We start from the raw sequence: 14017 nt of genomic DNA on the forward strand, positions 1-14017 counted from the left end.
AACAAAACATATTTAATTAAACTGTTGACAGCTCTTCTCTCTGCTTGAGAAAGTGAGGAGATGAGGAGATGGAAATGCACAGTGGCGAGATATTCTGTAGCTAAAGATAGCTTAATGTGTCATCCTATTAATTATGAAATTATAAACATTCCCTTTACTTTGCTATTCAAAATCAAATACAAATTCACAATAATTGTAGGATTACTCTGTCAGCCACTCTGCACAATCAATCAACCGACAACATAGCCTAGGCCTATACATTCCCTCTAAGACTCATGGATAGAACGTTTGGAGTGTAGCATCAGGTAACCCGTTCATCTAGTATGCATAATAATACAGTCCACACTCAAAAGTGATTACTAGAATTTGTTGAATTTTGGAATACAGGCCAGTTCAATCACTTTCTTTTAAAATGTTTTTCTGCAGTGCGTAATATGCGGTAGGATATGTATTGTATGCGGAATGGCACAATCATTATTTTAATTCAGTTTTTTTTTCAGGCTTGGGCTCATATATAGGCCTATGCCTATGTATAAGCTTTAATAAGTGTATGGTTGTTAAGAATGAATCATCACCTTAAAAAGCCCTGCCCATTTCATTGTGTTTCGCTCTGAAGCACTCAGTTTCAACCTGTTGTTGAACCTCTACCTTAAAATTGATCCATCACAGTGAGGTGAGTTTTAAAAGCACAATACTGTTTTGATAATAAAAGTTTGATGTGATTTTCGATTGCTTTGATGTCAGAGTGGTTAGAAGGACAATAGAGCCCTGAGTACCAGGCCATTAGCGAGTTGGATACTACCAAAGCATGCCCTGAATGCATAAGAGGAGATTACCCAGACTCAACGGTCACGTGGAATGACTGATGACTGCCAGTGTTGTGGTAAAATGGTCACTGCAACAGCCATATATTGGATGGAGTACTAAGAATAGCCCTTGTGTTTCCTTAAGTAATATCTTTGTACGTCTCACATCATCCCTAAAAACAAATAGAAACAGTCAAAATACACTGACTGTGTGGTCTGAAAATGGCACATTTCTTGTTTCAAGCAACAATGATTTAAGCTTATTGATACAGTGAATACAGTAAGCATTATGTTAGAAAATCTAAATTTGGTGAGACTGAAATTGAGGTGAAATGAAGAAGAGGTATAGATGAGATGAAAAGAGGCTGAGATGAGTTCTCCTCCAGGTTGAGATGAGTTCATCCTCCAGGGTGAGATGAGTTCATCCTCCAGGGTGAGATGAGTTCATCCTCCAGGGTGAGATGAGTTCATCCTCCAGGGTGAGATGAGTTCATCCTCCAGGGTGAGATGAGTTCATCCTCCAGGGTGAGATGAGTTCATCCTCCAGGGTGAGATGAGTTCATCCTCCAGGGTGAGATGAGTTCATCCTCCAGGTGAGATGAGTTCTCCTCCAGGGTGAGATGAGTTCATCCTCCAGGGGAGCTGTCTTCCTTGAGTTGTAGCCTGCATATCCCAACTCCCCCTGAGAGCCGGGTCATTATCAACGATAACCCTGGACCAATTAAGGTTAAGTGCCTCGCTCAAGGGCACATCAACAGATTTTTCACCTTATCATCTCAGGGAATAGAATTAGCGACTTTTCGGGTACTGGCCCAATGCTCTAACTGCTAGGCTACCTGCCATCCTTGCTGTGTGTGTGTGTTTATATTTGTAAGTGTCTTCCCCTCCTGTATTAAGACGCTGCACGTAGGCACGAGGCACACTAAACATGATGAGGGGGAACCATTGTACCCCCCCCCGTGTCCCTTTGCCTGGGGAAGGGTTTGGCAGGCTCACCATTGCCAGCATTTGGCCATGACGCTCATCTCCTCCATCCCTCCCTCTCTCCATCCCTCCATCCTTCACTCAGTCTCCCTGTTCACAAGGCCAGCTGCATACACACACACACACACACACACACACACACACACACACACACACACACACACACACACACACACACACACACACACACACACACACACACACACACACACACACACACAGTCTTCTACAGCTAACCTTGTGGGGGCACACAATTCAGTCCCATTCCAAATTCTATTTTCCCTAACCTCTAACCCTGAAGCTAATCCTAACCCATACTCTTACCCTAACCCTAACCCAACCTTAACCCAAAATCCTAACCCCACATGAATAGTTAAGCACGACCACACACAAACACAGTTGGTGACCTTTTGATAGTGGGGGTTAAAACAGAGAGACTACATTGCTTTCACCAAGAGCAGTGTCCTCAAAAAACTGTGCTGTGATTGATGGGAAGACAGCCAAACCCTTGATCCAGTCAGCCTTTAGCTTCTGCAATCAGACAAGCTGCAGTTTGATGCCAAGTTTCTCTGCATCAGTAGGATCCATAGATGATAATTGTCCTTGATTCACACGCAGGCCCGTATGCGCACGCACGCACACATCCTTCAGTAATAATGTCATTGCCAAGTGAAGTTTCCCTTTGTCAGAAGGATCAATATCTGATCATTGTCCTTGAATCTAACACTCCCACACTCACACACTCCCACCAGGACGTCTGACTCTCTGAATCAGAAATTCGCCGCAGGGAACATTTAGGATTTGGCTGTTTGGAGCAACAAAAAGCTTACACACACACACACACACACACACACACACACACACACACACACACACACACACACACACACACACACACACACACACACATGGACGCACACACACCTCTAATTATTGATGACCTTCAGTTGAGCATTCTCCTATATTCCACTGTCTCAATCTAAACAGTGTTGAAAGAAATACATTGAATTGTGATTTCCGTTAATATCAATAGGGAACCTTTTTCTAAAAGAAGAAAAGCTGGTGGAATATGTTCTATGTTGTGGAGTTGTCTTGATATCCAAGAACAGACACAAGACTGGGACATTTGTATGTAAAAAGGACAGAAAATATTATGATAATTAGTTACAAGTGTTTCTTAAAGAATTTGTAGAAGAGTACAAAAAAGACAGAGGGGGGAGAGGTGGAGTTGAGAGAGTGAGTGAGTGAGTGAGGGAAAGAGGAGTAAGACAGCAAGCGAGGCAGAGAGGGAGTCAACAGAGTTGGGAGGGAGAGTAAAAGAGGAGAGATCGAGATGTAGAGAGTGAAAGAGCGAGAGAGAGGCAGAGGACAGTCGAAAGTGCATGCAGGAGTGAGAGAAAAAGAAAGAGAGCGAGAGCATCAGAGAGAGAGCGAGAGAACACGTTAGAGATTGAGAGAGAGTCTCTAAGGTAGGATAGGTAAAGGTGAGGTATCGTGAGAGTATTTGGTTAGTGGACCTTCAGAATCCTGCCCTCTAATTGGTTACTGAGAGTTGGAGTGACAGTCTGGTCCCTCCCCTGAGTGTGTATGTATGTGTGAGAGCAGACAGAGAGGCTGAGAGGCACAGAGGCAGTCTCTAACTCTATCCCAGCCCTCAGCCCCTCAGACACACTCTCTCTCACTCACTCACACACACACTCTCAGCGCTGGCTCGGGCTCCGCTTCAACACTGGGACACAGAGAGAGGCAGCAAGAGTCTGAGGGAGAGTAAGAGCGAGGGAGTGAGAGAGAGGAAGAGAGAGGGAGATCGGTAGTGTGTGTGTGTGTGTGTGTGAGTGTGTGTGTAAGCACAATGTCTTCAGACCCAGGGCTCATAGCACTGTTTCTATGGACTATATCACTACAGACACTGGGCACCGCCGGAAACAACAATAACGACAACAATGAAGGTAAGGCAGGAGTTTGAGTCTGTGTGTGTGTCTGTGTGCACATGTATGTGTGTGAAGGTATGAAACTGACAGCAGGGGAATACACACTGGCACTCACACTTATATTCACGTGGACAGGTGTGAATTATTTGTGTCTCATGCCTTCAGCCAGCATTCATTTATCATGTGTGGAGCTCAGCTGAATTACGATGCACATATATACGTACATACGTACATACATACATACATACATACACCCATGCCATCAAACCCTATCTGAACTTCCTATCTGTTAGAATGTTTATCCTGGCAAGGTGATGTGAGTCATAGGCAAGACCTTACGGGGATGCTCTCTGTGTGTATGCTGATGTGAGCCTATGTGGGTGTTTGCGCACATGCTGAGATTTTCAAGTTGCTTGGATATGCATGAGCTAGTATATGAGTGTGTATCTGCATGAGAGAGATTGGATATGTGTGTCTCTGTCGCATGCCATCTAAATACAGTATTTCCTTAACAAAGTGTTATCTTGGAAAAAGCCTGTAAACCAGTCAGCGGTGGGCAGTAGGCCAGGGTTAGAAGATTACAGAGAAGTTGATTGATGTGTTCAGTGACAAAATGACACAGGGACAACATGCAGTGACAATAATCATGCCTCAAATCCACAGTAGTATTTCCCTATGAGTCCTCTGTAGAATAGACCATGCTGATGGTCAAATCCTGTGAGTGGGATCTTTCTTGGTGTTGTTTTTCAGACAGTCTTGTGTTCATGATACAACTGAGAGATGAATCACTGTGTTTCTGAGGGGCCCCTAGACAACAACAGATGCTAGGCAAAACAATACCATCCATAACCCTGTGAGAAATATTAGGGTTTGTTTATGTCCTTCTTCCTGTCCTCCGTCCTACGATCTCGTGACAGCATCCATTTGTTTTCACTTGTTAAGCTCGTGTCACTCATCCTCTGGGTTGTTTGTGTGCATGGGTGTGAGCGTGCCCATTTGACCCAGTGTGTGTGTATATCTGGGTGTGTGTGCGTGTTTGCGTGCGGTCGTCCGTGTGTGTGTGACATGATGGGTCTCTGTCCTTGTCATGGGTCCTGAGACTCAGAGCAGAGTCAGCCTTGGCGTGACTGTCACACCCACGAAAGAGTGATGGAAAGAGAGAGGAAAGGGAGGGGGAGAGATCTCATTATTTATCACAGAAAAGAGAGAAGTAAGCACACAGGACAGAGGGATGATGGGGAAAAGCGAGGATGGCAGTTTATCCTCAGTTTAGCACAGTGAAGAAAGGAGAGAGAGGGAGAGAGGAGTTCAGTGATAGGCTGTAACGAGGGTGAGACAACGGATGAATGTTTCAGGGCCATCTTTTTCCTCCTCACTCTTTCCATTCATATCCCTCTCTAGAAGCTAGCAATGATTACAAAAACATAAGAGACAAATGTGTAAACAGATGTAGGATCTTAATTTGGTCACCCTGTTGCGGGAGAACTTGAAACTTGAAGCTTTGAAACTTGTATCGTATTTGTACTGTAATTTCCACTTTTAGATTTCAGACATTATTTTCCCTTACAAAAAAATATTTCAACCGTCATAAAATATTTCCATTAATTCTAATCCACATAATAATTCATATTTAAAATGAACATCCTACATCTGTAGTTCTACGTTCCTCCACTAAAATGAGACCATACAGTTTAGACTACTACAACTAATCGTTCCAGCTAGTTTCAAGTTCCTGCTTTCAGTTGGTGATGCAGCTTGTGTGATCTAGTCTGAAGTCTCACCACTGCTGATCACGCAACCCCCTGACCCACTCACGCTAGTGGCTGCTACAGTGCAAAGGCATGCTCACTCACACACCAGCCAGGTCACTCAAGATCCACTTCGAAATCCAACATTTGTCCAGGTACCCAGGACATCGAGAGATGCCTTCAAAACTGGCCACTAGGGGCAACAGTGAGTGCTATTACCATCAAGTAGGCTTGGGTTTTGCAAGGTTGTTGTGGACTGGGGTGACAGAGCAGAGTCAGCCTTGGTGTAAACTCCAAGGGTCAAGTGTTCAATCCCAGTGATAGGAGCTAGATTTTTTTAACCCTATTGCAAACCTTAACTGGGACAAGAATTTGGCCCTGGTGCTGTATCCACACCAGCCCACATCACTGCGTGTGCCGCCAACTCACTCTCTCATCACATAGCCTACACCCTGACCTTACACACCCTATTCATACACAGGCAGTAGTGCTGACACATAACAGAGGCAGTACAGTACAGTGTTCCTCAACTATTTCTGTACCAGTGACTGGTGGGACATGGACACCACTGGAGATACAACTCACCACTATAATTGTGGCTCCACTTTTGTGGCAAATTGTGACAAACTTGTAACCCCACATTTGAGAAAATGGCCCGTGAATATTTTGGTACACCTACTGGAGAGCTCTTCTTTGTCTACACCCATTCAGCATCGTTCACACCCTCTTAAGCCTTAGCCCCACCCATCTTTTTCAGGATTCACAGTGTAGTAAACAACCAAAGATTTGGTTGTAGTAGAAAGTAGCAGTAAAAATACCAAAAGTAGTAGTAGAAAGTAGCAGTAAAAATACACTTTAACAAGTTCTTTGCCTATATCCTAATCTTTCTTTGGTGCAGGTCATGTTGTTCTTCACATTACTGTCTCTGGTAAACACACACTATATCAGATACAATCAATGTTTATTTGTCACATGCATAGGATACAGAAGGTGTAAACGGTACAGTGATATGGTTACTTGCATAGTGGATTCTTTTGTTTAGACATGTAGCTAGCTAGCTAAACAATGAACCATAATCCCAACTCTAACTTCTTCCGTGTCCTACAGCAAGTAGTCCATCACAACTTTTTCCCATGGATCTTTGTCGATAGTGCTATTATCTTAACCTGTTGGGGCTAGGGGGCAGTATTTTCACGGCTGGATAAAAAAACGTACCCGATTTAATCTGGTTACTAATCCTACCCAGTAACTAGAATATGCATATACTTATTATATATGGATAGAAAACACCCTAAAGATTCTAAAACTGTTTGAATGGTGTCTGTGAGTATAACAGAACTCATTTGGCAGGCAAAACCCTGAGACAGATTCTGACAGGAAGTGGATACCTGATGTGTTGAATTACCTTTAAGCCTATGCCATTGAAACACACAGGGGCTGATTAATGTTTTGGTTGCTTCCACTAGATGTCACCAGCCTTTACAAAGTGTTTTGAGTCTTCTACTGTGAGATCTGACCGAACAAGAGCCTTGGAACGGTGATGGCCGATTAGACTCTGGCGCGCGAGGTCATGTTGGGTACCCTCGTTCCAATACGTTTTAAAAGAGAATGCATTCGTCCACCTTGAATATTATTCATGTTCTGGTTAAAAAAGGCACTAATGATTTATGCTATACAACGTTTGACATGTTTGAACGAACGTAAATATATTTTTTCCCCTCGTTCATGAAGTGAAGTCCGGTGGGCTTAGATCATGTGCTAACAACAAGGAGCTTTTTGGACATAAATGATGAGCTTTTTTGAACAAAACTACATTCGTTATGGACCTGGGATTCCTGGAAGTGACATCTGATGAAGAGAATCAAAGGTAATGGATTATTTACATAGTATTTTCGATTTTAGATCTCTCCAACATGGCGGTCAGTCTGTATCGCAAAGCGTATTTTTCTGGGCGCAGTGCTCAGATTATTGCAAAGTGTGATTTCCCAGTAAGGTTATTTTTAAATCTGGCAAGTCGATTGCGTTCAAGAGATGTAAATCTATAATTCTTTAAACGACAATATAATATTTTACCAATGTTTTCTAATTTTAATTATTTAATTTGTGGTGCTGACTTGACTGCCGGTTATTGAAGGGAAACGATTTCCTGAACATCAACACCATAGTAAAACGCTGTTTTTGGATATAAATATGAACTTGATAGAACTAAAAATGCACGCATTGTCTAACATAATGTCCTAGGAGTGTCATCTGATGGAGATTGTCAAAGGTTAGTGCATCATTTTAGCTGTTTTTATGGTTTTGGTGACGCCTGTCTTTGAATTGACAAAACATTACACACAGCTATTGTCAATGTACTCTCCTAACATAATCTAACTTTATGCTTTCGCCGTAAAACCTTTTTGAAATCGGACAACGTGGTTAGATTAAGGAGATGTTTATCTTTCAAAGGGTGTAAGATAGTTGTATGTTTAAAAAATTTGAATTTTGACATTTATTTGGTTTCAAATTTGCCGCTCTTGAAATGCACCTGCTGTTGATAGGGTGCACCACGGGTGGCACGCTAGCGTCCCAATAGCCCCAAAAGGTTAAGGGCAGCAATGTTGAGAGCGGTAGCATGATATCTTTCAAAATAAGCTGCGATAGAAAGGATTGTCCACACATACTGAGCAGCTCATGTTATCGAAAGAAGCATGCTACATGGCAGACCAATACTAACTCATCTCTAGCCCACTCATTATCTCAGCCAATCATGGCTAGCTGGAAGGTTCCTGCATTTATTAGTGGCTAAACCAACCAGGCTCATAATTTAACAATTGTATTCATATTTACAGACGACATACAAGTCTGTTATTAACCTGTTATGGATAGGGGGCAGTATTTTCACCGCCGGATAAAAAACGTACCCGATTTAATCTGTTTATTACTCCTGCCCAGAAACTAGAATATGCATATAATTGTTTGATTTGGATTGAAAACACCCTAAAGTTTCTAAAACTGTTTGAATGGTGTCTGTGAGTATAACAGAACTCATATGGCAGGTCAAAACCTGAGAAGATTCCAAACAGGAAGCGCCCTCTTTGACCATTTCTTGGCCTTCTTTAGCCTCTTTATTGAAAACAGAGGATCTCTGCTGTAACGTGACACTTTCTAAGGATCCCATAGGCTCTCAGAAGGCGCCAGAACGTTGAATGATGACTCTGCAGCCCCTGCCTGAAAAACAGTAGCGCATTTGGATAGTGGTCGATCTGAGAACAATGAGACGGGTGCGCGCTTGCACGTGAAGAGTCTATTTTACATTTTCAGTCTTTGAATGAAAACGACGTCTTCCGGTTGGAATATTATCGTTATTTTACGAGAAAAATCGTATAAAAATTGATTTTAAACAGCGTTTGACATGCTTCGAAGTACGGTAATGAAATATTTTGAAATGTTTTGTCACGATACGTCACCCTTCGTTACCCTTCGGATAGTGTCTTGAACGCACGAACAAAACGCTGCTATTTGGATATAACTATGGATTATTTGAAACCAAACCAACATTTGTTGTTGAAGTAGAAGTCCTGGGAGTGCATTCTGACGAAGAACAGCAAAGGTAATCCAATTTTTCTTATAATAAATCTGAGTTTGGTGAGTACCAAACTTGGTGGGTGTCAAAATAGCTAGCCTGTGATGGCCGGGCTATCTACTCAGAATATTGCAAAATGTGCTTTCACCGAAAAGCTATTTTAAAATCGGACATAGCGAGTGCATAGAGGAGTAGAAATGTAAAAAGCTGGTTTTTGATATAAATATGAACTTGATTGAACAAAACATGCATGTATTTTATAACATAATGTCCTAGGAGTGTCATCTGATGAAGATCATCAAAGGTTAGTGCTGCATTTAGCTGTGGTTTTGTTTTTTGTGACATAACATGCTAGCTTGAAAAATGGGTGTCTGATTATTTCTGGCTGGATACTCTCCTGACATAATCTAATGTTTTGCTTTCGTTGTAAAGCCTTTTTGAAATCGGACAGTGTGGTTAGATAAAGGAGAGTCTTGTCTTTAAAATGGTGTAAAATAGTCATATGTTTGAAAAATTGAAGTTTTCGGATTTTCGAGGAATTTGTAATTCGCGCCACGCCCTATCATTGGATATTGGAGCGGTGTTCCGCTAGCGGAACATCTAGATGTAAGAGGTTTTAAGGCAACTGAAATTTCACATGTTCCAGAAGGCATTTCTGCCAAGAATGCATTTTGATAAAAAATTACATAATAATTAAACTGCCTCTCCTGTGAATTGCGACATACGCTTAGCTTCTTGAAACAGGTCACAATTATTGGCACAGTTGTTGGTTTTGATAAATAAACAAGTTGTCGGTGTGTCGAGGCTTGGCCCCTCACTGGCCAATCAGAACGTGCCCCATGGCTAAATATATGGTTGCTTCAAGTTGTGCATTTACAGTCTTATATTTATTGCCTTGGACTCCAATTCCAATGTTAGTCCGTTATAGTTAAACAGCTTACAGAAACAAAATAACAAAATGTAGACCTATCCCATCTTTGCTAAATATGTTAACTTGAATCTGTTTGCAGCCCACATTGTTCTAAGTAATTCCATGGCTTCATTGTTGAAATACATACAGTACCAGTCAAATGTTTAGACACTCCTACTCTAAGTGTGTGCAAAGCTGTCATCAAAGCAAAGGGTGGCTATTTGAAGGATCTCAAACATAAAATATATTTTGATTTGTTTAACACCTTTTTGGTTACTACATGATTCCATATGTGTTATTTCATAGTTGAGATGTTTTCACTATTATTCTACAATGTAGAAAATGGTACAAATATAGAAAAACCCTTGAATGAGTAAGTGTTCTAAAACTTTTAACCGGTAGTGTATTTTACAGCTCATTTGGATTTTATTCCATTAGATTCCCTGATACAGTGTAATGACTCATACATGATAGAGAATATCCAAGCAATAGATATTTTTGAGTTATTGCAAACATCTCGTATGAATGATTTGATGAAAAAAAACAAGAATGGTCTTACTAACAATATGTTAGCATGCATAAGAAAACATATACGAAGATATAAGAATTTTAGAGCTTGTTGTGTTTTTATTTGGGAAAATGAATTGCAACCACGCAAACTAGCATTGAACATGCTTCATACAACTGTGAAGTCCAAGAGGACATCAGAGTGCAAAATAGAGCAGTTGCAGTCAGAACATCAAGCATTCGAAAAATAACATGATTTGACTAGGTCATTTCTACATGACGTGCAGAGAGATTTGTTTGAACAGAGCACAAAAAGGCTCCAAATAGCGGGATGAACGCACAGTCAGTCCAACCTACTGGTGTGGTGTGTGAGTCCATGCTGCTCTGTGGTATGCAAGCGGGTCAAGCTTCCAAAATAGCTAATCCGAAAGCATTGTTGTGATTTCTGTAAAAGGGAAGGGCGTATGGTTAGGCGTTGTTGGAACCTAGGTAGGAGAAATCCTCCTGCACATTTTAGACAGCCTGCTGGCTCACAAAGTACACCCAAATATTCAGTTAGGTTTTGTTACTCTTGTCACAGAAGTGCTCATACGATGCAGAAATGTTGGGATTTAGGTTGAGACAGACTGTCTCGATTCTACTTGCAGCATAGGGTAGATTTTGAGCTTTCTCTTAACAGGATGATGATTATTTGACTATTGTGCATTAATCATTTCTTCCTTTGCAACTCAATAATTTCTATATCCATTTATGATGGTTATATAGGTTACTTATGTGAATGTGCTTTCTTTGATGTATAGAGAGTGTTAGATAAAATGTAATGGCTCCTGTTAAAACACAAAGAATTGTTAGTTTTCCTATGCGTGCATATGGCTAAGCCCATCTGAATGTATGGATGTGCATGTGCTATTTAAAGTCATTGCTTTGTTTGTCACAAAATGGCCTTAGAACTTTCACCATTGATTTTCTATTGTTGGCTGCTTTAAACTGAGATTCTAATATATTTAATGTTCAAATGTGACCCGTTTCAGGAAGCTAGGCGTATCTCGCGGGTCACTACTTCACAGGAGAGCCGTTTGAACATAAATTTGTTTGTTATTGGAAGAAATGCCTTCTCGAACATGTGAACTTTCATGTGCCTTAATAACAAATGTGTATGCCATCTGTAAATACGAATACAATTGTTAAATTACGAGCCTAGTTGGTTTAGCCACAGAAAAAGGAAGCAACCTTCCCGCCAGCCATTTTTGGCTGAGATAATGAGTGGGCTGGACATGCCGAGAGATCAGTTTTTGGATTGTTCTGCCATATAGCATGCTTCTGTCTATTTGAGCTGGTCAGTATGGCTAGGTAATCCTGTCTAACACAGTTTTTAAAAAATGTATCACGTAGTAAAACTGCATAAGTGTTGCTCTCCACTTTCTGGAGGACCGAGTTTTGAAATCAGTGTAATTCGAGTATGATAGCAAACTAAGGGCAACCATGGCATTCGACAGGAGACACGTCCATCCATGATGTATACAGTTTAAGATTGTCTAGCTAGCTACATTTTCAGATATTACACGTTTCTAATTTTGATAGAAAGTGGTTTCCTTTCAAGTTAAAGTGTACTGTTAGCTAGCTAATGTTAGCTGACTGGCTCGCTAGCTAACGTTATGTGTATGATGTTATTATTCGTATCTCAGAGCCATTTGCTTGGCTAGTTATAGCCTAATGTGAGCTAGCTAACATTGAACCTGGTTGGTTAGCTACCTGCAGATTCATGCAGGGTAGTAACGTCATGAGTTGGAATTATGGTTCATTGTTTAGTTAGTTTGCTAGCTAGCTACATGTCTTAACAAAATACTCCACTATGCAAGTATCCATTTCAATAGAATGTCACTGCAAAACCTGTTGATGGATGTACTAGCTTGTAAATTCGCTCTGGCTGTCTACTCCGATTTCAGACCACAGATAAGATAGTCTAGCTAGCTACATTTTCAGATATTATACATTTCTAATTTTGACATAAAGTATTTTAATTTCAAGTTAAAGTGTACTGTTAGCTAGCTAAAATGTAAGAGGGTGTGAACAATGCTGAATGAAAAGAAGAGCTCTACAGTCAGTACCAAAACATTCAAGGCTATTTTCTCAAAGGTGAGGTTACAAGTTTATCAACTTTCAAAGCAGAATTACTTTCCCATTGTTCCTCAAATGCAGTGTATGGTATACCATTTTGTAGCTCTGTGTCTCTGCTATTATCCAATGTACAAAAACACAATTTCAAATTTGCTACATAAGACAGATTTGAGCCGGTCACAAATTGCTTGTGAAACCATTCTGAACTTACATTGTAATTCTCACACATAGAATAGACCTAAAAATGTGTTAGATTTATGCTTGAAAGTTGTTTTGATTTGACTTCAAGAATTGTTCTTGATTATTTAAAAATTCTGGTTATCCATTTTCTCTCAAAGGGAGGAGAGTTTGAGAGTTTTGTCTCAAATATACTGTCTTTGAGATAATGATCTTTGATCATATTTTATGTATATTTGACTGATTTGATAAAACTACATTTGAAGTTGCTATTGACCAATCCAATCAGATAAATAGACGATTGTATGTTCATTGAAATGTTAATTAATCTGTGATATACCTTCAGTTATGTGTTTTGCTTTTACAAAGAAAAATTGAGAATTCCTTTCTAGCTTGCTTGCAGAAATGTGTTACCTAAGGACATTTGCATGTCTAAAGAAGAAGACAATGCTAAGGCACCAAAAAGGACACACCTGAAGTGATGCTGCTAGGACCATGAACTGCTGGTCTGAAGATTGTCTACAGTAACTACAGTGCTGGCCGTCCGGTTTTGAACACTTCTCTCTGATGTAGAATCAGATAAGAACAATCTCTGTGTTGGTCTTGCCAACCCCCATTGTCACACTTCTGAGAAGCAGAGGTTACATCATGTAGGTCTGATTTCTGATTGGAGATTAACTTTACATTAATACTATTGGTCAGCAATTCAGGTTTTGAATCCATACAACTCAGATGCTTATAAAAGGGTCTACGGTTCATTGTTCTTTCTCTTATTTGTTCCTGAACTGCTGTGGTGAGATACTCTTTTTTTCATTCTCTCTCACTCTCCACCCAATGGACTATTACTGTAACTCAAACATGATGTTCTTGCATATTGCTAAATAATCTTTATGGGGTCAGATAAATATTTGAATAGTCTAATTGCTTAGTCTTATCATGAGTCGCATGTGATGTATTTATAATATACACATATCAAAAATAACTGCCCGCTACAAAACCAGGACAGTGAATCCTTCTAATAAGTTTTGTTTTAATAAAATGTAATGAAAAACAAGCAATTTGTTTGTTGTTTCAACAATAAATACATGTAAAATGTAATCATATCACAAAATCGGCAGGATAAAAAAAGATATGACACATTGCTGTTGTAGCAGCCTTCATTATAGTAGGCCTAGGGTAAGTAAGGGTAGCCTATGATGGGCTTGGGTTTTAAAAATATGAAACAGAAAACAAACAATTTATACAAGAAAATAACTTCTAAATATGAG

At 40.3% G+C, this 14017-nt stretch overlaps 1 protein-coding gene across 1 annotated transcript in view; it reads left to right on the plus strand.

Annotated features, from left to right (window-relative positions):
* Positions 1-3398: 3398 nt before the first annotated feature.
* The window catches only part of LOC106583107 (ephrin type-A receptor 8), a 170070-nt gene continuing 159451 nt past the window's right edge, over positions 3399-14017 (plus strand). Inside the window, exon 1 of the mRNA XM_014166932.2 lies at positions 3399-3739. Within this exon, the coding sequence (XP_014022407.1) occupies positions 3643-3739 (97 nt within the window). The 5' untranslated portion in view covers positions 3399-3642. The remainder of the gene's footprint in view (positions 3740-14017) is intronic.

The sequence above is a fragment of the Salmo salar genome, chromosome ssa22, assembly GCF_905237065.1.
Source record: "Salmo salar chromosome ssa22, Ssal_v3.1, whole genome shotgun sequence".
NCBI lineage: Eukaryota > Metazoa > Chordata > Actinopteri > Salmoniformes > Salmonidae > Salmo > Salmo salar.